This window comes from Aquarana catesbeiana, linkage group LG11 (assembly GCF_042186555.1).
Source record: "Aquarana catesbeiana isolate 2022-GZ linkage group LG11, ASM4218655v1, whole genome shotgun sequence".
Lineage (NCBI taxonomy): Eukaryota > Metazoa > Chordata > Amphibia > Anura > Ranidae > Aquarana > Aquarana catesbeiana.
The window spans coordinates 89,908,591-89,933,694 of NC_133334.1; the positions used below are offsets into that span (position 1 = coordinate 89,908,591).

At 43.2% G+C, this 25,104-nt stretch overlaps 1 protein-coding gene across 2 annotated transcripts in view; it reads left to right on the forward strand.

The window, feature by feature from the left end:
* The window catches only part of MOB2 (MOB kinase activator 2), an 87,898-nt gene extending 63,142 nt beyond the window's left edge, over positions 1-24,756 (forward strand). For both annotated transcript variants that reach the window (XM_073604728.1, XM_073604727.1), the window contains exons 2-5: positions 14,781-14,941; positions 17,858-17,951; positions 20,318-20,442; positions 23,732-24,756. In XM_073604728.1, the coding sequence (XP_073460829.1) occupies positions 14,781-14,941; positions 17,858-17,951; positions 20,318-20,442; positions 23,732-24,024 (673 nt within the window). In that variant the 3' untranslated portion in view covers positions 24,025-24,756. The remainder of the gene's footprint in view (positions 1-14,780; positions 14,942-17,857; positions 17,952-20,317; positions 20,443-23,731) is intronic.
* The last annotated feature ends 348 nt before the right edge of the window (positions 24,757-25,104 follow it).

Here is a 25,104-nt window from a genome sequence, read left to right on the forward strand (position 1 = left end):
AATGCACCTCTTGGTTGCCCTGAACAAAATGCTGCTCCTGAGTTTTGGCATGTGACCTAAAGCCTGTCGTTTCTGGCTACCCACAGTATTGTGGGTGTTACATTTCATTAGAGACTGCACAGCAGCTGGTTTTCAGTCAAGCAGAGCCTCTAAAGATTTGCAGAGGTATGGGGTCAGCAGGAGACATCCACTGGGCGAGAACCTGTTAGCAGGTAGCAGAGCTCCTAATAAATGTGTAAAATACAGACTATAGAGACAAAGTTTTATAATAAGCTGATCCTGTACAATCAAGAAATAATTATACTGTAGTTCCCTCTTTATTAATAAAGCGGAGCTAAACCCAAAAGTGGAAGCTCCGCTTGTTTGAAACGGCATTCGACTTGTGGCATGCGACTTGTGCTCTGATCATGAAGGGGAATTCCACGCCAAATAAAAGGAAAAAAAAAAAATATGGGTTCCCCCTCCCAAGAGCATACCAGGCCCTTCAGTCTGGTATGGATTTTAAAGAGAACCCCCGCTGAAAAAACGGCATGGGGGTCCCCTCCAAAATCCATACCAAACCCTTATCCGAGCACACAGCACGGCAGGTCATAAAATGGGCCTGCGGGGCTGTGTGCTCGGATAAGGGTTTGGTATGGATTTTGGAGGGGACCCCCATGCCACACCCCCAAGCGCCCCCCATGCCTGGCGGTTTGGGTGCTTTGAGGCAGAGGGGCCTTGTGCCATTCTGCAGACCCTGACAACCAACGGCCAGGGTTGTCTGGAAGAGGCCCTTGTCCTCATCAACATGGGGACAAGGTGCTTTGAGGGCATGCGGCCTGGTACAGTTAAGCTCGTCCCCACCCTCTTTCCTGATCTGCCGGGCTGTGTGCTTGAATAAGGGCCTGACATGGATTTTGGGGGGCACCCGTGTGGTTTTTTTGGCGTGGGGGCTCCCCTTAAAATCTATGCCAGACCGAAGGACCTGGTATGTTCTTGGAGGGGAAACCCACACCGTTTTTTTTTACAATGTCCGCGGAGTTCCCCCTAAAGAATCATACCAGACAGTGCCTGGTGGTTTTGGGGATCAAAGTCGGATCCCTGTTCATTGAAGTCGGACTTCAAGTCGCAGGGCAAAGTCGGATCCACAGTCCTACGACTGTCTTGTCAAAATTGGGGCCGCGAAGCTGCGGCAAAATCGCACAACTTTGATGTCGCTCAAGTGTGAAAGGGGCCTTAGGCTGCATTCACACCTGAGCTTTTCAAAGTCACGTGTTTTTAACGTGATTTTGTTCAGGTCACCAATGTAAAAGGCAGAAAAATGCCTGTAATCTGCCCCAAAGAAGCTCATGTTCTTTTTTGAGCTTAGGGCGTTTTTCAGGTGTTTTGCTTCAGGTGACAAAACGCTCAGATGCAAACAGGTGCCATTGAAACAAATGGGATTTTGCTTGTTGGGCTTTTTCAGGCATTTTTTATGCCGTTTTACGAGCTGAAAACACTCAGGTGTGAATGCAGCCTTAGGGCCGGTTCACATTGATGCGATGCGGGAAACCCTGCGAATCCAGTGCGGGTTCCCGCATTGCACCTGAATCGCCAGCGGTTCACACTGCCATATGTGAGCTGCTGCAGGTGTCAATACAAAGTTAATGAAACCCCCACATCTGTTTGCAAATTGCAGTACGAACTGTGAATTTCGACACGAATAGGATCGCATGGGTGTACACGGTTTTGTGCGAATTAAGCCATACAGTTTGGCTGAATTTGCATCGCACAGACATCGCATGTGTCTGTACAGCAATGCGCTGTGAATCACATACGATGTCTGGCATCACAAAAAACATCAGTTGATTTTTTTGAGTGACAAAAAGTAATGTAAAAATACATTCAGCGTGCACCAAAATACGTATCAATTTTTAATGTGTTTTTGTATGATAATGTGCGTTTCTTAATGTTTGCCTTATGAATGAGATCCTAATGAATACATATAACTAGTATGTTGGCATGATCAGAGACACCATTTAATCCATAAACAAAGGATTAGTAATTTGGTTTCGGAGAGACGTTAGGGTTCAAATACCAGTACGCAGATGTAATTGCTTTCCACCTCCTACCCTTTTTATACTAACAGTCTTCATTTCTGGAAGGTAATGAAGCATTAACACTATTGATCTTCTCACAAAGGTGTACATGGTGAGGGGTGGGGTGGTATTATGTACGGTCCCTTGTTTCATCACTAGTTGGTTAGCTTCTTGTTCTTTGTCTGTTTCTGACTCCAACAGTATAAGGTGGCATATGTGTGTTCTGTATGCAGATTATTGCAGAACATGGATTTGGGGTTACAATTTTTAATAGGTTTTTATATCTTTGTAGAGCAGGCTTGTTTGTTTAAAATGAAAATTGTTTCAGTTTGTTCCTAGCCACATTCACAAGGGTAATGTTATGTGGAAGCCTTTGTTTTAGTGGCTTGTGGATTGGGGGACTCTACCAGTGGAAGAAATTGAATAAATGGAATGCTACTACCAAGACCATGGTTGAAACTTTGCTGTTATTCAAACATCCACACCACCTTCACCTGCAACATGTGTACTGTGTAATTTGGCACAATAGACTGTATCATGCCCCTTTGAAGTGGATAGGACTGCCTGCAGGCATATAAGCAGCCAAGGTTTTCTAACCTGCCTGTTTTGTTAACTGCTTTTTTCCCCGGGGAAATTTTCATTTTTTTGCACACATTAAAAATCAACATTTTTGTGAGAAATACTTTAAACCCAAAAAAGTATATATGTTCTAGAAGCAGAGACCCCAGTAAATAAAATAGTGGTAGTTGCAATTTGTTATTTTGCACAATATTTCTGTAGCTGCTTTAAATGTGCATTTTAGGGAAACATACACAATGGGGGGGGGGGGGGGGGGTGCACACAATGAGAATATCGCACGAATGATTGTCTGTCTGTTTTTTGTTTGTTGTTTGTTTTTTTTTTCTCCTGTCGATGTATGTATTGTATGTGATGTATTGTATTGTAATGTATTCTTTTGTTTCCGAGGATGCATGCTCTTGGTCTTCGGATTTTTTTGTACTGTACTGATTAAACGAAAATTGCTAAACTGTCGGAAGGACATCTATGTACGTCCCCCCGTGCATGGGTGGCGTGCATGGTGCGCCCTCTGTGATCAGTGCGTCAATAAGACTAATCACAGATCGGAGTATCCCGGCCCTTACCACGTGATCTGCTGTCGGCCAATGATGGCTATTCATGTGATGTAAACAGAAGATGTAATCGGCTGACAGGGTGAGGTGAAAAAAAAAAAAAGCTGATTGCCGTCTTCTGTCAGAGGGACATTGGTTCTGCACACGGCCACCCACTGCTGCAAAGCAATGCCCCCCAGTGCTGCCTATCAGTGTCACCTACCAGTGCCACCTTATCAGTGCCTAACAGTGCAGCCTCATAAGCGCACATAAATGAAGGATGTGTCTGGGGGTTTTTTTTTTTTTATGTTCTGGTTTTTTAGCAAAAAATAGAAAACCCAACAGTGATTAAATACCACCAAAAGAAAGCTCTATTTGTGTGAAAAAAATGATAAAAATGTCATTTGGGTACAGTGTTATATAACTGAGTAATTGTCATTCAAAGAGTGACAGCACTGAAAGCTGAAAATTGGCCTGGGCAGGAATGGGGTTTAAGTGCTCAGTAAGCAAGTGGTTAATTCACCTGTGTGGCTGGAGGGGGCATAAAGCCAACCACCTGCCCATACCTTGGCATGCAGCAGCTCAGGGCTGTACTTATTCTGCTACTCCTATGCTGTGCTTTGCAGCCGCAGCACAAATAAACTGCAAGTTGCCTTCGGCAGGTGTTACTTCTTTCTAACACGGCCAATGCAACTCTGAGGCCACGCTGCACCCACATGCAATGCATTTATAGGGTTAAATCAGGTGGTGAGGAGGAGACAAAACACCTTCTCGCTGCCTGTCATGTGCCCTCTAAAGAGTGATCCAATGCAGATCACTCTTTAAAGCACTACACTGCATAAGAGCCTTTAAGCTGGCTATACATGTAGCAACTTTTCAGTACTTTCAACCAATTTCACTTGAGCTGGAGCTAGTGTTACTAAACCCACAACAATAAAATCAGTCTGTATATGCAGTAAAGCATACTTGTTATACTCTGTGGAACCTAAGAAGTTAATCTTCCGTATACACCGATCCTCTCCTTATTACATTGTCTCCAAAACATGTCCGGATAAGACCGAGTTACTGGAGTCCGGCTGCACATGCTCAGTTTGGTGTGTATTGCTAGAGAGTTTTTTTTTTCTTGGGATGGTGCATGTGATCAGCACAGGGCCAATCAGCACTGTCCAGACAGAGAGTCGGGGATCCTGCATCTTGATAGGACAGTCAGTGGAGTATGAAAATTCCTCATACAAGCTTTAACCAGGAACTGATGGAAGTCACAAGACTGCTATATACTGCTGATGAGAAAAGGTATTTAGCAGTTTATATTTACTAAAATAATTACATTTCCATGTTCTGTGTACTGTGGGCGACCAGATATAGAGAATGCAGGTTTGGGTTTTAGTAACTCTAACATTTCAAGTGGTCAGATATAGAAATTTAGTGGTTTTGATCAACTGCAAGATGGAAATTGCCTTGATATAACCCAGAAAAAAAGATTGCTTGTGAAAGAATTGCTGTAGGTGTTTCTTTCCAATGGCTTGTTTTGAAGCTGTCAGCTTATAGCCCAGTTCAATTGATTGAATTCAGGTAGATCAGACCCGTGGGTGGTAGATGGCTTGTTTTCAGACAATCTCTTCCAATCATACACATACCAACTTTAAGGTAATTTTTAATCACTTTTCGAGCAACTGGAATCTAGTGAATGAAGCTTCAGCAGCCTCATCCAGTGAGTCTCTGTTGTGCCGGATCACAGCCGTTCCGGCAGGTTTCCTTTACCAGATGTGACGAATGGCTCTCTATAGAGTTTGCACAGCTGTTTAGACATGTCTGTACATGTTCAGGCACAATATTTTGGAAGAGAAAATAAAGGAAAAACATCACAAAACAGGTTAAGATGATTTACAGTACAATAACCAGAAGGCTTTTCAAACCTGTGTTACCTGTGTGGTGGTGGTGAACGCAGGTCAGATGCTGGTGCCAGGTAGTGTACCCAAAGTCTTCCAGCTGGTCTGGAACTTTTTGGAGGATATATGTCTTATTGGTCAGGCATGGTATGGGATTGTCTCTACTCATGTTAGAGCCTTGCTTCTACTAAACCTACTCAGCACATATCCCCTGTGTATCTCCTGGGTCCCCTGAAACTCTCGCCGGTTCCTCCTGCTCACCTCCACACCACTGCTGTATACAATGGTGACACTGAGGTCAGCCAGAGGAACCGGTGAGATCTGTGGGGAATCTAGCCGATTTTAGGGATGATTTCTGCTTAACTTAGTGGGGTGCCTGCTACTGGTTTTTGCTTTTAGGGTCACTATGTACTGTACTTGTAATTGTAAGAACAGAAATAAAGGGGTTGCCATTGCTGAGCTCTACCATCTCCTGAGCTGTCTATCTATCTGATCCTGGTTTTACCACCTAGTGAGTCACTGACGTAGAGGGTGTAGTTTAGGCTCTTTCTACAGGTTTTTAGGCATGTCAAGCGTTTTTAAGTATACATTTTTCCTAGTGTTTTGGGGAAACCGCTTATAATTACAAATGCTCGTAAACACTCCAGAATGCTCCATAGGAACTTTTTTATGCTGCTTTTCCTGCTGCCTGGTGTGCATGGACCCTAAGACCCCTTTCACACTGGGGCGGTGGGGGCGTCGGCGGTAAAACAGCGCTATTTTTAGCGTGGTTTTACCGTCGTTTTTGCGGCGGTATTCGGCCGCTAGCGGTGCGGTTTTAACCCCCGCTGGTGGCCGAAAAAGGGTTAAAACCGCTCGTACAGCGTGGCTACAGCCGCGGTATAGCCGCGCTGTCCCATTGATTTCAATGGGCAGGAGCGGTGAACACACCGCTCCTTCACTGCTCCAAAGATGCGGCTGACAGGACTTTTTTTACCGTCCTGCCTGCGCACCGCTTCAGTGTGAAAGCCCTCGGGCTTTCATACTGAACAAACAGCGGAGGCTGTTTAGGGGCGGTTTGCAGGCGGTATTTTTAGCGCAATAACGCCTGCAAACCGCCCCAGTGTGAAAGGGGCCTTAATGTGCACTTGATAACATACAGCTAGGGTTGCACCGATACTAGTATCTGTATTGGTGCCGATACCGAGTATTTGCACAAGTATCAGTACTCATACAAATGCACTGATACTTTCAGGCTCGGTTCTTTGAGCTGTCAGTGGGGATGAACAAGTGTTCCTCGGTTTAACCCCTTATTAACCCTTAATTTACTCTAATCAGTCTTAATTAACTCCCTATTCTCCTTCATTTAATTATTATTTTCCTGCTTTTTTTTTTTGTTTTTGTTTTGTTCACGTCTATTTTATAAAAAATTAAAACTTTTTTTTGTTTGCTTTGTTAGTGAATATTTTCACACATATATATTAACATATATTTACACATTTCACACTAAAAATGAAAAAAACAAAATCAATTTATTTAATTTGTAAATGACTTTTCAATGCTTTGTACCATTGCTGACAGCTGAAGTGTAAACATAACAGTTGCGGTAGGTATTGGTAATTGGTATTGGCGAGTACTAAAAAAAAAAGTATCGGTACTTGTAAAAAAAATGGTATCGGTGCATCCAGCAAATAAACGTCACCACTACTGAATTCCAAAGAATAAAGTTTATTGTTGCAGTGGGGATATCTCTTGCCAGACAATGGCTACACCACAGATGGGCTTAGTCATAGAGGCCTTGATTGGGTTTGACCTTTACCACTAAATCCAGTAAGGGACAGAATGGGTCAGGGGAGGAGCCTGTGTATGGTGGGAGGTACATCCATTAGCTACAATACATTTCTAATAGCATTTACTAAAACCACAACCGTAAAATCAGTCTGTATATGCAGTAAAGCATGCTTGTTATACTCCCTGTAGAACCAAAGGGGTTAATCCTCCGCATTGTGTAAGAAGGCTGTTTGATCCGTCTTCTCTGATCCTCCCCTTCTTCCACTGTCCATAACCCATCTGCTGATAGAACAGAGCCTTGAGGGCTCTCTGCACATGCTCAGTTTGGTGTGTATTGCTAGAGAGTTGTTGTTTTTTTTTTTTTTTTTGGGAGGGTGCATCAGCACAGGGCCAATCAGCACTGTCCAGACAGAAAGTCATCCTCATAGGACAGGCAGAGGTGAATGAAAACTCCTCCTGCAAGCTTTAACCAGTGCTCAGCCGGGCAGTGATAAAGTCACAAGACTGCTATATACTGGTGATGAGAAAAGGTATTTAGCAGTTTATTTACTAAAATAATTGCATTTCCGTGTTCTGTGTACTTTGGGAGAGCATATATAGTGAATGCAGGATCCTGGGTTTAGTAGCTTATTAAGTTAGTATGCCTTTCACAAAAAACTATATCAGGGATATTTTAGGTATTTTGTGAATTGCATCTGTTGCAACATTGGTTACAAGCACCGCACATGCAGACAGAGAAGTTGGTGAATTGCAGTATTACAGCTATTAAGGCACTAGTGAGAATATCTCGTGACTGAGAATTTCTGAGCTGTGATACCAGATACTGGAGTGATAGGACCACTGAGATTACAAACTACCTTTAAAAAACATTTGACTGCAGTTTTCTAATTGTTAAATTCAGTTGACATCATACCCATGTGACATCATTGATAAACTAGTCGTACTGTAGGACAGTTGAAGTGTGTTTTTTTTTTTTTTTTTTTTTTTAAACTCTAGAACAGGGGTCTCAAACTGGTGGCCCTCCAGCTGTTGCAAAACTACAAGTCCCACCATGCCTCAGCCTTTGGGAGTCATGCTTGTAACTGTCAGCCTCGCAATGCCTCATGGAACTTGTAGTTTCACAACAGCTGGAGGGGTGCTATTTTGAGACCCCCTGCTCTAGAAGGTGCTGTTTTAATATAAACTGCCCCTTAGGCTCCATTCACACTTGTGCATCTCCAAAGTCATGTGATTTCCATTGCAAATTTGATGGGTACGGCTTGGATGCAGCTTTGGCTTTTAACTTTGGCTTTGACTGTTGCACAACCTGTTGCATTGATAACATTAAGATGCGACTTTTGAGAGTTTACATTGCAGTCTGTGGCTTTTTAAGGTCGCTGCGACTTTAAGTCACAAAGATTTGAATGGGTTCCATTTAAATACATGGGATGCGACTTGTCATGCGATTTTGTGTGTCCAAAGTTTGACAAGCTGCACAAATGTGACTTAAGCCTCAATGTACTTATCATGTTTTTTCAGGTGTCTGCTTTGTATTTACAGTCACTGACAATACAGAAATAATAAAACCAGCACAATACCCCTGTAGCTTCTGTTCCGTACCTCACTGCAGGTAGAACAGAGTCCTATAGAAATAATTAAAACTGGCATTGTTTAGTTTCAACAGATGTGAATTTCCTCTGCAGCCACTAGATGGTGCTGTGCATATTGCTCTGTGGCATCAGTAAGTAAATGCCATGCACTAGGAATTCTGCGGTTACTCAAACTGGACAGAACTCAGAATGTCCCAAGCCCTGTTTGCTACAATCTAACAGAATTATTATTTGTTATGTAAATGTAGATTGCATTTTGGCCAGATCTGCAGTTTTAAAGCAATCTGAAGCAAAGAAAATAGGAATTATTGCTCCTACAATCAGTCAAATGAGTTATTTTAATTTCCTAGCAATGGTCACAGTGATGGTTTTCCCCCGAGTATTGGAAACAATCCACTCTTTATTGCTTGATCAATGCTAGGTGGTTTATTTCTGGGTATGGCATGTATAAGTAGAAGGGCACTAGCGGTAGGTATGTATGGCATCTATAAGTAGAAGGGCACTAGAGGTAGGTATGCATGGCATCTATAAGTAGAAGGGCACTAGAGGTAGGTATGGCATCTATAAGTAGAAGGACACTAGAGGTAGGTATGGCATCTATAAGTAGGAAGGCACTAGAGGTAGGTATGGCATCTATAAGTAAAAGGACACTAGATGTAGGTATGGCATCTATAAGCAGAAGGGCACTAGAGGTAGGTATGGCATCTGTAAGCAGAAGGACACTAGAGGTAGGTATGGCATCTATAAGTAGAAGGACACTAGAGGTAGGTATGGCATCTATAAGTAGAAGGACACTAGAGGTAGGTATGCAGCAATATTACATGTGCTCCATTTACATGGCTCAGTTAAGCAACTGTACCTAGAGCTGTATCACATATTCTTAGTCTCTTGAAGTGCCATTGTACCTGGCATAAAGGCCTGCATCAGAGACCAAGGGGTTCAGTGCGCAGGAATTATGTATGGATTTGTGCATTGGTTTCATTCGTCTTAGCCCGAAATGCAAAAATGTATTGCATGACAATGTCTAGGTGACACCTGCAATCCATTTTTGTATTTCGGGTGTTTAAAGCAGAACTGAAGGCAAAGCTTTTTTCTTTTTTTTTTTTTTTTTTTTACTTTGGATAGCGTAAAGGGGGTTATAACCCCTGTCAATTTTTTTGCCATCTGTGTCCCATTAGAGAGCTTTCTTGTACCAAAACAGGAAATCCCTCCAAAGTGAGGGAAATCCCCAGTTCATCACCAGAACTAGTGTCCCCATTGGAAGATATCCTGTTCTTGTGACAACCCAAACTTTTGGATTTTCATTAACTTTCAGAGAATAGAGAGGGTGGATCTCCCCGCAGACGGGAAATAAAAAATGACGACGTGTTCTAATTCATCCAAAACTAAAAAAAAAAAAGTTTTTTAACCGCTTCCCGTCCAGCCACCGTACTGCGGCAAGGTGGCGCGTTCCTGCAAATTGCCGTAACTGTACATCGGTGCGGAGACGTGCTTTTATGGGCGCGCGTGCTCCCATTGGCCAGCAGGGGAGCCAATCAGCGGGTCAGGCGGAATCTATGTCTGCCAGCCACCCGTGATTGTTCCCTGCTGTGACAGAACGGGGATCTGCCTGTGTAAACAAGGCAGATCTCTGTTCTAACAGGGGAGATCACACAAATCCTGTCTGTTTCCACAGTCACACAGTCCCCCATACAGTTAGAACACACCTGCAGGGAACACATTTAACCCCTTAATCGCCCCATGTTAACCCCTTTCCTGCCAGTGTCATTAGTACAATTACAGTGCATGTTTTTAGCTCTGATTACTGTAATAATGTCACCGGTTCCCAAAAAAGTTTCAGGTGTCCGATCTGTCCACCGCAGTGGCGCAGTCGCAGTCCTGTTTTCATAAATTAGTGCCACTGTGTGATGGTTTATTCCTACCTAGCAAATACAGACTTATTAGTTGAGTCGATGGTATGTACATGTTACTGTCCAAGTGACACAAGTATATCCTTACTCTCCAAAAATAATTCATACTTGGTTGTCTCTTGTATTCGTTCATTTGGGCCGAACGGGTGCAGTTGCTTGGCACATTGTATAAAGTATATGAAGTCTCAACTAAATACAGTACACAGTGCTGTGTTCCAGCAGTAGAATGGGGGGAGTCCTTTCCTAGTCCTGAAAGAAGAGCGATTCAGACTGAGACACTGAGTGCTGCTCAGCCATTCATGGGCAGCTTTGTATTCTATGAAGAAATTGATAGAACACAAAGCTCCCTGTGAATGGCCAAGCATCACTGAGGCTGACTTGATTTCAAGAGGTCCCCGTCCCAATGCTGGTACACAGTGCTGCATACCTTCCAACTTTTTGAGATGGGACCTCCTATTTGCAAAAGTGTGTAGGCATAGATACACCCCCTGTCATACAAAAAAAATGAGTGCCTTTTTTAGCACTACTATTCCTTTATACTGGCATCTGAAATTTACAAATGCAGCAATTAAAGTATAACTAAAGGCAAAACTTTTTTTTAGTCTTGGATAGAGTGGAGAGGGATTAGAATGCTTGTCAGTTTTTATTGCTGTCTGAGCCCCTGTTTGGAAGATTCACCCTTTCTACTTGACCTGTTTATCATTGAAAGTAAAAGAAAATCCCAAATTTTGGGTTGTCCCCAGAAAAGTAATAGAAGGAAAATCTTCCAGTGAAGACACTAGTTCTGGTGACCTGGGGATTCCCTTAATTTGCAGGGATTTCTTCTCACTTTCTGTTTGGCTATGGGACAGGAAGTGGTGGGAAATCTCCACAATGGGACACGAATGGCACAAAAAAAAAAAAAAAAAATCTGACAGGGGCTTTAATCTTCCCTTGCTCTAGCCAACATGAAAAAAAAAAAGTTTTGCCTATAGTTCTACTTTAAGGATTTGGATGACACACTGGGAAACACTTTTTTAAAGCTAAATAGTGCATTGTATTTACAACTATAAAGATCAAACCAAAATGAAGGACAAATGAGGACAGAGGGACTTTATTCCAAATCAGGGACATTTGGTAGCTATGGTGATGTATATTGTATGTAGCTGAGGCTGCATTCATTTCATATAGTGCACCCAGTAAGCGCAACTGTTGGTACAGTAAATAGTCATCCTCCCCCCTCCACTTCCATTTGTTTGGAGCAAGCAGTGCACGTTGGTTGCTGTCGTGTGCACTGCTGTGTGCACTGCTGTGTGCACTGCTCTGTGCGCTGCTCTTTACACTGCTCTGTGCACTTCTCTGTGCGCTGCTCTGTGCACTGCTCTGTGCGCTGCTCTTTACACTGCTCTGTGCACTTCTCTGTGCACTGCTCTGTGCGCTGCTCTGTGCGCTGCTCTGTACACTGCTCTGTGCGCTGCTCTGTGCACACTACAAATCTCAGTCCATCTCAAGAGCCATCAAGAGAGGGTAGCTATGTTCATACATACAGTAGGACCATGGAGAATAAACATAGCCGCCCTCTAATAGGATGTCAGATCACAGCAGCAAAAAAAAAAAAAATAGAATTTGGAGGAGGCTGAGAGAAGGTAATTTTCTGAGTTAAGAATACATACCGGAATATAACTTATTCATTTTTTAAATGAAGAGTTTTCCTTTAATCTCCCCCCTCTGGGGGAGTGCAGGGTTTGCCCCCAGGCTCATGTAGAAATGATGGTGATAATACAGGATGTTTCATAGCTGAATTAGCTTGATATTCATTTATTTAGTACTTGGACACATCCAGGCTGAATCACATTATCTACTGTTTTGGGCAATTCTTATATGTGGGGTTGGTGACTATGTCCTATACTCTGTGTACAGTCATTCTGAATATAAGCAGCTTATATGTAAATCTTTTTGCCTGCAGAAAGACTTGTATTGCTGCTTCCTTCCTGTGCTGTTGGCACCTTTGCCGCCTGCTTCTCTGCCCACCGGGGGTACTGGTGACGTGACTGTCCCTGTGCCAGCCAGGGTGCTTTAACCCGCCTTTGTCTGAGTTGTCAGCTTTTGCCCGTCTGTTTCCTGTGTGTGTTTTTGCTGTGGCATGTATAACATGCCTGGGCACTGCCCCCGTCTCCTCGCCCTCCCCCCTATCTCTGGGATTCAGTGGGAGCTCAGGGATTCCTTTTAAGGCAAAGACTCCTCCGTGAGAACGAGAGTATCGGGAAACCAGACTGGCAAGGGTTCTGCTGGTTTAACCCTGTTCATGACTCTCAGGAATACTGAGAAGTTGGCAGACTTGAAGTCTTGATAAAAGTTCATTTCCTGCCATGCTGTTTTGATTCCATCATACCTGAAACCCCCCGATCAACTTTACATACAGGGTTTTCCTAACATTCAGTAACCCCCAGCATCAAGTCACATTTCACCTTGCAGCGTTGTAGAACCATAAAGAACAACTAAAGAGCATTGCTGGTTGCTGCAGTCTGGGGTGTAAAGAGGAGAAGGTATGTGCTGACACCTTGGACTGCTTGCCATTAGCCCGTTATGATGCATTGACACACTTAGGCTAGTGACAGGTCCTTTTTCAACATAAACTCCCGTGTATTGGAAAATCGGCATACTGTTTTTATATAGAAGAGCTGTTTAAATACTGAAGTAGTCTTCGCTTCTGCAGGACATGTACTAAAATTGGAACAAAATTCCGAAGTATAATCTGTTAAAGCAGAACTTCAGGAAAATGTAAACAGCACAAATTAATGCAGTTCTATGTTTATGAATACATCATTGCATGTATATTTTTTAATGGAAGCAATGCACGTACCTGAATTCAGCTTGTCATCAGCCTCATGTGGTCCACTACACAGCAGAGGTCAGACTGGCAGAGGGAGAAGCAGCACAGGGAGCCAATCAGTGTGCTTACAAAGGACAAACCCAAAGACTTGTAACCTTTTAGGCATTCAGAAAGAGACAACCTATATGGCCATGTTTGTCTTCTTTTCATGGAGTACTTCTATAAAAATAGAGTCTTCATCAGAGCCATCTTCAGCATACAACAGTGGCCTCCAAACTTTGCTAGCCTTTATCCAACCTTTGGGGCACTATGATCTGAGGCACTATTGCTCCCACTGACCCCAACAATTGGGCACTATATCTTTCACTGACACCAGTGATGGGGTACTATTACTCCCACTAATACAGGTGCCAGGGGGCCACTCCTACTGACCACCAACCCTGAGACCATGTTTATTCTGGGCCCGGGACATTTTCTACCCCCACTGGCCTTAATCTGCCCCACCCCCCTTTAAAGTCTGAAAGACAGTAAATTAGCCCTTTTGAAAAGTGTGGATACCCCTGGCATACAGAATTCCAACTGTGGGAGGAAGAAGCAGAACAAGTGGAAGTGATATAGTGTGCGTGTGACCTTGTAGCCTTCCGCTCATGCGTGCTAATGTTCGAGAGATTTTTTACTGACGACCATCACACCAACGAATAGGCTTTCTTTGGCTTTAGTACTTTGAGTCAGAATAAGAAGTTCTTGACTAAATAATTGTCCACGGTCACTAACTCAGTTTGAAGACAGATGATCAGCATGACAGCCAGGCAACTAGCATTTTAATAAGGAGAGGTCAACAATGGCAGCCCCTGTGTTAAGAAACAAAACAAAAAAACACATGTCTGTGTTCAGCTCTTTTCCAAAACAACATACTGGACATAAAGAGGAAGCACCTGTTACTTCATTGGAGGGATCATTGGAAGCACTCCCGGCGCTCTGCATTGCAGTATGAATTGGCCGTAAATGTCCACTATTGAAACTGAAATGCATTGAGGCCTCATTCACACCCGAGTGCGTCTTTATAGCATGTTTTTGGAGAGGCACCGTTTTGAATGGGCCTCCCTCCACTCCAGAAGCGCACTAAAGAAGCTCATGTACCTAATTTTGGCACTGAGCATGTGCAAAAATGGCTATTGCAAAACGCACTTGGCTCAGTGCCAAAATGCAGAGCATTCCCCCCCCCTTTTTTTGTTTGTTTTGGTTTGGGTTTTTTTTGTTTATTTTTTATATATTTAAATTATAAAAGATGCATGCTTATTTAGGGACCAAGTAGTAAACACAAAGTGACTCATCCATACATTGGTATCCGTATATATTCAAAAAATTGCTTCTGGGCAGTAAAGATGTTTGCATCTTTTTACAGAATAAATATTAAAGGGGAAAAAAAAGTTTTTATGTATTTCCCTAAATGATAACGATGCATTAAAATGTGGCTTTTTATAGTATAGAAGGCCAAACCTGTCTATGGTAAAGTGACATCTTTTTTGTTCTACAGAATGATTCAGGTGTTGAATTTACATAATTTGAAAAAAGACTGAATTTCCTCCAGTCATAAGGGGTTATTATTGCCTCTCATTAACCTACTTTCTGTCTTTCCTGCAGAAAATCAAAGGCTAAGCCAAATGGTAAGAAACCAGCCTCTGAAGAGAAGAAGCTGTACCTGGAGCCCGAATACACCCGTGTCCGCGTCACAGACTTTGAATTTAAGCAACTAGTCTCATTACCGCAAGAGATTGACCTCAACGAGTGGATGGCCAGCAACAGTAGGTTTCATTTTCATAACGAGGGTTTCCATGCGTGTATGAAGGAATAACACACAGAGGTTGATCAGATAGCCGGGCAAGTCCCATAGAGAAGCACTGTGGGAAACTGGAGAATTGCCAGGTGGAGTTTGGTGTGAAACAGCAAGAAAAACAATAAGCAATAAGACTGTTTTCCGTAACATAATCATAAATACCCACAGTAGATATAAGGGGTGTATTTCTGATTAGATTTGCAAAGCAAATTGTCCAACAAAACTGCTTTTAAAGTGTGTAAATGAGACATAATTGAATGTTTTTCTATTTTCTCTACAGGTTGATTGTTCGTCATTCAAAAAAAAAAAAATATAGGGGTTCAGGAAAAATACCTATGATTACCATCTCCCTCTAGTGGCCCTAATGCAAAAGTTTCTTGAACCGCCATTTTTTTTCTTTTTATGAATAAATAACATTCAACCTAGTGAGAATATATCCTGGGAACATTGTTTTGTCCCATTTACACTGAATGTACTAGTAGTTTCCCTGGATCAATAGCTAAGCAAACTTATTTTAATAAATACACCCTATATGTTAAAAAAAAAAAAAAAACCCTTATGTCTTGACCATTATATGCGCCAGTACTTTTTTTTGTTTTTGTTTGGTGGGTTGTACTTCTAAGTCTTATGATGATCTTATTGTTGGAATGCTGGGTTCCTATAGTAATGGTTAGGAACCAGTCAGTGTGGCTTTTGGTTAAGGTTTCGCTGACAGTTACAAAACCAGTTACAGTAGAAAATCTGTAACAGGTATTTATAACTTTTTTGTATTAATATATTTGTGACATTGTTAAATATATAAGCAGACAGAGAGTGGCTATAGGAAGAAAAGAGCAACTCCTGCCACATCTCAGCAGTAGTGTAAGGCTCGGTTCACACTACCGCGACTTGGGATCCGACTTGTAAGCCCTCAAGTCGCCCCAAGTCGCCCCAGAAAGAGATTCACATTACAGTGCATGGGAGCGTCTTAATAGACACTACTGAAGTCGCTCCGACTTCAGAGCGTACTCCCTGTACTACTTGGATCCGACTTTGATCCGACTTCAGCCTATTGACTATCATTGAAGTCGGATCGCCGTCTCGCATGATCCGACTTCGGCATGCGACTTGTGCTCAAATGATCTTGAGGGGAACTCCGCGCCAAATTTTAAATAAAAATCCGGCATGGGTTCCCCCTCCAGGGGCATACCAGGCCCTTGGGTCTGGTATGGACCTTGAGGAGAACCCCCTACGCCGAAAAAACGGCGTGGGGGGTCCCCCCCAATCCATACCAGACCCTTATCTGAGCACGCAGCCCGGCCGGACAGGAATGGGGGTGGGGACGAGCGAGCGCCCCCCCCCTCCTGAACCGTACCAGGCCGCATGCCCTCAACATGGGGGGTTTGGTGCCTTGGGGGAGGGGGGCGCGCTGCGGCCCCCCCCACCCCAAAGCACCTTGTCCCCATGTTGATGAGGACAAGGGCCTCTTCCCGACAACCCTGGCCGTTGGTTGTCGGGGTCTGCGGGCGGGGGGCTTATCGGAATCTGGGAGCCCCCTTTAATAACCCCTACCCATTCACCTAGGGGAAAAAAGCGTCAATAAAACAATTCCTGTCCGGCCGGGCTGCGTGCTCGGATAAGGGTCTGGTATGGATTGGGGGGACCCCCCACGCCGTCCTTTCGGCGTAGGGGGGGTTCCCCTCAAGATCCATACCGGACCCAAGGGCCTGGTATGCCCCTGGGGGGGGAACCCATGCCGGATTTTTATTTAAAATTTGGCGCGGAGTTCCCCCTAAAGATTCATACCAAACACAGTGGCGGGGATCCAAGTCGGATCCCCGTTCATTGAAAGTCGGATCCACAAGTCGTGTTGAAGTCGGGTTAAAGTCGCGTTGCAAAGTCGCGTTGAAGTCGTGTTGCCCCTGTGTGAATCGAGCCTAAAGCTTGTACATTGTTAGCTTTTTTTTCTTCAAAAAGTTCCTTCATCCACATAAGCAAGGTGGATGGTGGAAGACCCAACCTTCCCGCTCTGGCACATTGCGTTATTGAGCATCCACGAACGGGAATGGCCATAGATGGATCAAAATTTGAATTTCAATCCATCTATGGCCAATTTAAAGCACAGCATATCCTAAACAGTCCTTTATTTTTATTTTATGTGTGTATTTTCACAGTTTTTAGCCTTTGTTGCATCTGAATGTTGCTGATCTCCAGCAGCCTATTTTCTGTCTACATGCATGCACACCAGCAATGGCTAAGTGGCATTTTTCAGGTCGGCTTTTCTTATGGGGTTAACAGTTGACTATACTTAAGTAATGTGTGTTGAAATGGTCACTTGTAGCCTCCATTAGAAACACGTGACAGGATGATGAGGAGCTCAACTGGGAGACCAGGATACAGCGTTGTGATCTTATAACAGGAAGTACTTAGACTGCTTTCACAATGAAAGCGGCAGCTGTTATCGCTAAAGCGCCGCTTGTTTTAGCTGAGCTTTAGTGCTGTTTTTCGGATGCTAGCAGGGTGCTTTTAACCCCCCAAAAAGGGTTAAAAACTCCCGTTTTGCAGCGCTTTGAAAGCGCTGCCATTCATTCCAATGGGCAGGGAGTTTTGGGAGCACTAAATACAGCGCTCCCAACCCACCCCAAAGATGCTGCTTGCAGGACTTTTCGGAACATCCCGTAAGCGCAATGCCCGAGTGTGAAAAGCCACACTGGAATGAATAGGAGGTGGTTTTCAGGCGCATAGCAGAGGCTTTTTCCAGCGCTAAAGCACCTGAAAACTGCCCCAGTGTGAAAGGGGTCTTAAACAAGGGTTCACAAAAGCTTATTTATAAATGTAGATGATATAATATTTTTATAGTTGTTTTTGTTTATCAGTTTATAATGTAGCTGTTTTTCCATTTCAGTTACCACTTTCTTTAACCACATCAACCTTCAGTACAGCACCATCTCAGAGTTCTGCACAGGGGAGACTTGCCAGACTATGGCTGCCTGCAACACGTAAGTTTACAGCTATAGAGAGGGTATGGCTGTCTGCCTTAGGGGCTCTTTACTGCTCTGTATTTTCTTCTCACCAGCAAGCTAAGGCAGTACTAGACCACATTATACATGCATAACACTCAGCTAGACTAGTTGCAATGATCTATAGTGCCCAGACACTAGCCCAACATTAATATTTTGTTTAGCTTCTCTAATAAAATCTCCCATATGTCACATGCAATCATTTACTTAAAAAAAAAAAAAAAAAAAGAATGCTGCTGCACTCCAAATACTGTATTTATCGGCGTATAACACACAACTTAACTTTAAGAGGGAAGTTTCAGATATATATGAAATAAAGACTTTCTGTATTGCACAACTTATATGAAGCCTTATTATTCATATTATATTGTGTTGAACTTTTTAGTATTACTTTTATATTTGTTTAAGGTTTTTTTTTTTTTTTAGTACTGGCACTTTATCTTTATGATATGTTTACATATATAGTGATTTATAGTCACTTTTCAGTTATCACCTCACCATATAATACAGAACACAGTTGACGCTTTTCAGCCCCTTCCTGGGCCTTAGTCTTTTACTTGCAGGGGCTATCACATGACTACACTGGTTACTGTAACTTCTCAAAATACTGTGTGCTTCTGTAAGCATTGAGATTGCACAATGAGAATATAGATTCTTCTATCGTGTTTCCCCGAAAATAAGACCCGGTCTTATATTAACTTTTGCTACAATAAACACACTAGGGCTTATTTTCAGGGGATGTCTTATTTATTTACAGTATGTACAATGAGGATCTTAACCACTTCAGCCCAGGAAGATTTGGCTGCAGAATGACCAGGCCATTTTTTGCGATTTGGCACTGCGTTGCTTTAACTGACAATTGCGCGGTCGTACGACGCTGAACCCAAACAAATAGAGCTTTCTCTTGGTGGTATTTGTTCGCCTCTGTGGTTTTTATTTTTTGCGCTATAAACAAAAGCGACAGTTTTGGAAAAAAAATGCAATAGTTTGTACTTTTTGCTATAATAAATATCCCCATTTTTTTAAAAAAAGCAAATTTTTCTCAGTTTAGGCCAATATATATTCTACATATTTTTGGTTAAAAAAAAAAAAATCGCGATTTGCGTATATTGATTGGTTTGCACAAAAGTTATAGCGTCTACAAAATAGGGGATAGATTTATAGCATTTTTATTTTTTTTATACTAGTAATGGCGGTGATCTGCGATTTTTATCGGGACTGCGACATTTTGGCGGACACATCGACACTTTTGACACATTTTTGGGACCATTGGCATTTATACAGCGATCAGTGCTATAAAAATGTACTGATTACTGTAAAAATGTCACTGGCAGGGAAGACGTTAACACTAGGGGGCGATCAAGGGGTTAACTGTGTTTCTAACTGAAGGGGGAGGGGACTTACACACACACACACACACACTTCCCTGTTCTGCCTCTCGTGCTCACAATCGTTTGTGGCCGGCGGTCATCGCGACTGTCGGTCAGGAGCATCGGCACCCCCGCTGTGCAACGTGTGCTCGCCTGCTGTCCCGATCCCGCGAGCCAACATATAGCTACGACGGTTCACGGGATCGTGCTGACCTGCCGCAGTAAAATGACAGCGGCTCGTCGGCAAGCGATTAAAGTGGTTGTAACCCTAAAAGAAAAAAAAGATATCCTGATCCTTTAAAGCATGTTAGACAGCACAGTGCTTGTGCTGTGACATTTACCCCTCTCTATGTTCTAAAAAACCTGGAATAAAACAATAAAATGTTTTTTAATGTTCCTGTGTCCCCTGTCTTCTCTCCCCCTCTCCCCCTGTCAGCTCAGGAGTCTTCATTATGACATTCTGTAATCCCAAAAATAAACCTTGGTTAAAGTCATTGTAAAATTATGTAATCTGTTTTGTAAAAAGATTATATAATGTGCAGTGTGTCTCCTTGTGTAACTTTATTGTGGAAAATACCTTATTTACAGCGCCGCTGGGCGCTCACGTGACCCACTGGAGCTCTGTTTCCCCACTCCAAGCACTGCAGAGGGAGTGTCTGCTGACGTCAGCTGGGAGGAGAAGGTGCTGTAAATAAGGTATTTTCCACAATAGTTACAAAAGGAGACACACTGCACATTTTAAAATCTTTTTACAAAATGGCTTACATGTTTTTACAAGAACTTTAACTAGGGCTTATTTTTGGGATAGGGAAACAGGGTATGTTTTCAGTTGAGCTGGAGAATTGCTGACTAGCAGAAGGTAAACTGGGTTTACTGAATGCTGACAGTAATCACACACTGATATACGTAAAGACTAGAGTGGGGTGATTGATGCAAGCATGCTAATTTGTAAATTAAACGTATTCCTCATTACAGACAGTACTACTGGTATGACGAGCGGGGGAAGAAGATAAAATGTACAGCTCCTCAGTACATTGACTTTGTTATGAGTTCTGTACAGAAATTGGTGACGGACGAGGATATCTTCCCCACCAAATACGGTAAGTGATTACGCAAGGGGTGAAGTATGATGTGAAGCCATTGATGGCAAGTTCTAAGTAAGAAACGCTAACTCAATTCCCATAAATACATATTTGATCTTTTTCGTGTGGGAAACAGTTTGACCCACTTAGTAACAGAGCCAGTAGATTTCAAACTAGGGGAAGGAGAGGCAGCACAAGGATCTAATAAGTTATGCTGCCGTATGCATTGGCTAACAAGGAGCTTACTGCTAAGAGAAGAGAGTGGAGTAACAGTGAGAGGAGTTTATCAATCTGCTACTTCTCTTTTCATTGTCCAGTCTGTGGGAAGGACAGGCCCTTAACAAAGTGTTACTTAACTGCTGCAGAAACAAATTAGTTCCCCCTATCCTGCATGGTACTACTGTACAGCCGATGGGCTGTGTAATTTTTAAAAATGGATTGACAAAAATGCAAACCCTTTAGCAGTTAACCCCCTTTCACACCAAGCCGCCCATAGCGTCAGCGGTAAACCGCCGCTATTTTTAGCGGCATTTTACCATCGGATTTGCGGTGCGTTTCGGGGCGCTTTTAAAACTGCCCGCAATGCGCTGCAATAGCGGTGTTTTGCCGGCGGTATCCCAGCGCTGCCCCATTGATTTCAATGGGGAGCAGCGGTAGAGGAGCGGTAAACACACCGCTCCAAAGAAGCTGCTGGCAGGGCTTTTCCTGACGTCCTGCCAGCGCACCGCTTCACTGTGAAAGCCCTTGGGCTTTCACAGTGGAGACAATGGAGCAGCTGTTTGAGAGCTGATTGCAGGCACTATTTTTAACGCTATAGTGCCTGCAAAACACCCTTGGTGTGAAAGGGGTCTTAAAGCCACTCCCATATATGTATCCAATCTTTGTATTTGGTTGGAGATTAGCTATAATCTGAGCTTCATCTACATTATATGTGCTTGTAGTAAGAATTATATTGTTAACTCCATGAGGGTTTTCCATAAAGGATTATGGTTCAATGTTTCTGTAAGGCCCCTTTCACACTGGGGCGGCGGTAAAACGATGCTATTTTTAGTGCCGCTTTACCTTCGCCCGCTAGCAGGGCGGTTTTACCTCTCTGCTAGCGGCCGAGAAAGGGTTAAAACCACCGCAAAGCGCAGCGCTATGCCAGAGGTATAGCCACGCTGCCCCATTGAAGGAGCGGTGTATACACCGCTCCAAAGATGCTGCTAGCAGTACTTTTTTTACCGTCCTGCCAGCGCACCACTCCAGTGTGAAAGCCCTCGGGGCTTTCACATTGGAGACACAGCAGCGGCTCTTTCAGGGTGCTTTGCAGGCGCTATTTTTAGCGCTGTAGCGCCTGCAAAGTGCCCCAGTGTGAAAGGGGTCTAAAGGACTTTAGAATATGTACATATGTTAATTCTCTTAAACAAAAAAACAAGACTGCCACCTTTTGAGTAAAGATGAATTCTAGGTATGGTATATTTTTAGATATTTACATATGTCCAGCTGAAAGGCTGACCACCGGTGTTCACAATGCATCAGGCCGGCCACTCAACACAGGACATGGAAACCAAGTGGAGATCACTTATAGTAGCTGTGTCTACTACAGTGGACTCCAGCTTCCAGGGGCTTCAGTGAGGTATGGTATATACATAGTTATATTGGTCCAAGCTGGATCATTGTAACTATGTAAAAAATTAGTCATGCCAATAATTTTTCTTTAAAGGCGAACTCCAGGAATTCAGCTACTTTGATAACAGTGCAGGCATACCATTAAGTCTAACAAGGTGCATGCCACCTCATGGACTTATTTCTTCAATTTAGATCTAACAGTTTCATGGCGCTCCTGGAGGATTCACTCTGAGAGTAGAGACACTGTATTTTCACACACAGCATCTCTGCCAACCCCTCTCCTCTCCATTCACAGAAGCCTTTGTGTTTTGTGAATGAGTTTACATAATACAAAGGCTTCTGTGAATGGGCAGCAGAGGGGAAAGGCAGGCACAGCAGCTGCATGTGACTGCTGCTGAAAGACCTAAGAACAGAAGGTCCAGTGTTGGAGCTCTAGAACTATAGTGATAACTTTTCTTCGGGACCTCCATAAAACGGTCAGATGTTAATTAAAGAGCTTGATTCACAAGGCGGCATGCGCCTCGGGCAACCCAGAGTGTGCCTGCACATTTATCATAGTGGCTGAATTACTGGAGTTCGGCTTTAAAAGAATTTGGTACCTGTGTTGCTCCAGATGAGCAGAGAGGAGGAGGAAGACAAAAAAAAAAGATCTTTTAAGGTTAGTATTCAGTTGAATGTATGAGAAATGTCAAAAAGTACAGTAATCTTATACTTGCATTCATAAGGTTGCTGGATACCCATCCTGGGGTCAAACAACCTATTTCAGCACTTGTGGAGAATGACTGTCTCCATGCAGAGTATGAGTGGTCACACTTGATGTTTGTCAGGGTTTTCTGGAAATTCTTGCACCGTGGTAGGTTGCTATCGGTACCGGTGAAATAAGGCCCCGAAATGGAACCAATGTGCGGCCAGCAGAGGCACCCATTCAATAAAAAGGTGTTTCCAAGTTACAGGTTTTTTAAAAAAAAAAGCATACTCTGGGCTGTAGGTATGCACACAATCCCACGCACTTAGGCTGGGTATACACTGGTGCAAACACAGACATCGCATGTGACACACACCACCCTGCTGTGCAGATCATATGCGATGTCTGTGCGATGCTAATTCAGGCATACAGTTTTTTCTATGGCTGAATTTGCATCCCTATCAAACCAAAATGGTACAGGACCTTTTTTTTGGTCCACACTGGAATCCGATCACATGGGTGTTCAATTCATGTACCAGTTCACACTGCGATCTGTGAACCGATCTGGGGGTGTCATTAACTTTACATTGACACCCACAGCGGTTCGCAGATGTCAGTGTAAACCGCCTGCGATTCAGGTGCGATGCGTGAACCCACACAGGATTCGCAGGGTTTCCCGCATCGCACCATTGTGAAACCAGCCCAAAGTGTACTGTACACCTTTTCCCAATGAAGTGGCCTCTAAAGAGGACAAAACACGTTGATGGTGTTTTACCTTGTTTTCATGATTAATAAACGCCAACCTTCCTGAAGAATCCACTTGGAAGCACCTTTTTATTGAATTTGCGCCTCTGCTGACCACACTTTGGTTCCATTTTGAGGCCTTAATCAATTTGAAAGAATTAGTAAGGTAAAAATGCTGCACCAATATGTGATTGTGTTTGCATTATGTTATTTTGTAGTACTTTTCTCCATTTTGTTTCACAGTTGGTCTTTCTTTTTATTCTGCAGGCAGGGAATTTCCAAGCTCCTTTGACTCCTTGGTGAAAAAGATCTGCAGATACCTATTCCATGTTGTTGCTCACATTTATTCAGCTCATTTCAAAGAGATTGTCGCCATGGAGCTACATGGACATTTAAACACTCTGTTTATTCATTTCCTCCTGTTTGTGCGGGAGTTTAATCTACTGGACACCAAGGAGACGGCCATCCTGGACGACCTGTCTGAAATGCTCTTCTCGGAGGACAGCAGGGAGGCAGCAGGGGCCACAGGAGGGGCACAGAACCATGTGAAGGAGAGATGAGTTCTCCACCACAATGTCCCGCTTCCTTTCCTTCCACTGCCCCCTCCCAGCGTGCCCTAACCCCTATAAAGAGCTGGCTAAGCTCCCAGCTCAAAGCACAGGGGAAATGGGGTTATAGGAACTGCGCTGCCAGTTTTGGAGGTGGGGGAGGGCCCTGCCTGAATTACCCCAGCCTGAAGGGGAGCAGACCTCGCTCTTATCTTTAGCAGGACGTTGCACCGAGTATCACCTTATTTTTATTTGTGTCTTGAGGTTTTTTCTTTTCTTTTTTTTTTTTTTCTCCCTTGTTTCTTTTATGACCTCCCCCTCATTCTTTTCTTTTCCTCTCCTTTTTATTTTCCTTCTTTTCTGACTCCTCCCTTTTTCTTTTTATGGGTGGCACTGCCGTTACTGGCTTAATTCTATTATCCTAATGAGAGAAAATATTTGCGTTTTTATTTTATTTTGCCGTGGCTTTGGAGGAATGTTTGAAGCACCTCAGTGGGCGGGGGATGAGACAAGGGTAGGATGGACTGTCAGAGTGGAGAAGCGGTCACGTGTTGTCCCTTGCTCTGGAATGACTTGAGACTCCTGTGTCACCATCCGATATGGTTCTCGGCTCTCCCCCCTCGCTCTTTTTGAGGAATGCTGGGTGCTTACCCCTCAGTGGGGTGGAATAATAATGTTGGCTTCTTTTAGTTTATCTGTTAAATAATGATGATAATAATATTAATAATAAAACAGATTCTATCAGCTTGTGGAGTTGAGTTTCTGTTTTGTATGGAAACAGAAAATTTGCCCTTGGAATCCCTAAAAGAACAAATGGTGTTAGGTAGGTCTTGAGTCATTATTAATACTGGCCATACATAAGGAAATTACCAGGCAGTTTTCATCACCTGCCACTAATTGTTGCTTTTTAGATTGAATTTATCTGCTCAGTGGTTTGCACATTGTGGTTGGAATTACCTGGGAATTTCTGTGTGTATGTACAAGCCTTTGAGTGTTTCACGTTAAAGTGGTTGTAAACCCAATGTGAAGAAAAAAAAAAACCTAACACCTGCAAGACAAAGGCATAATGAGCTAGTATGCATAGCATACTAG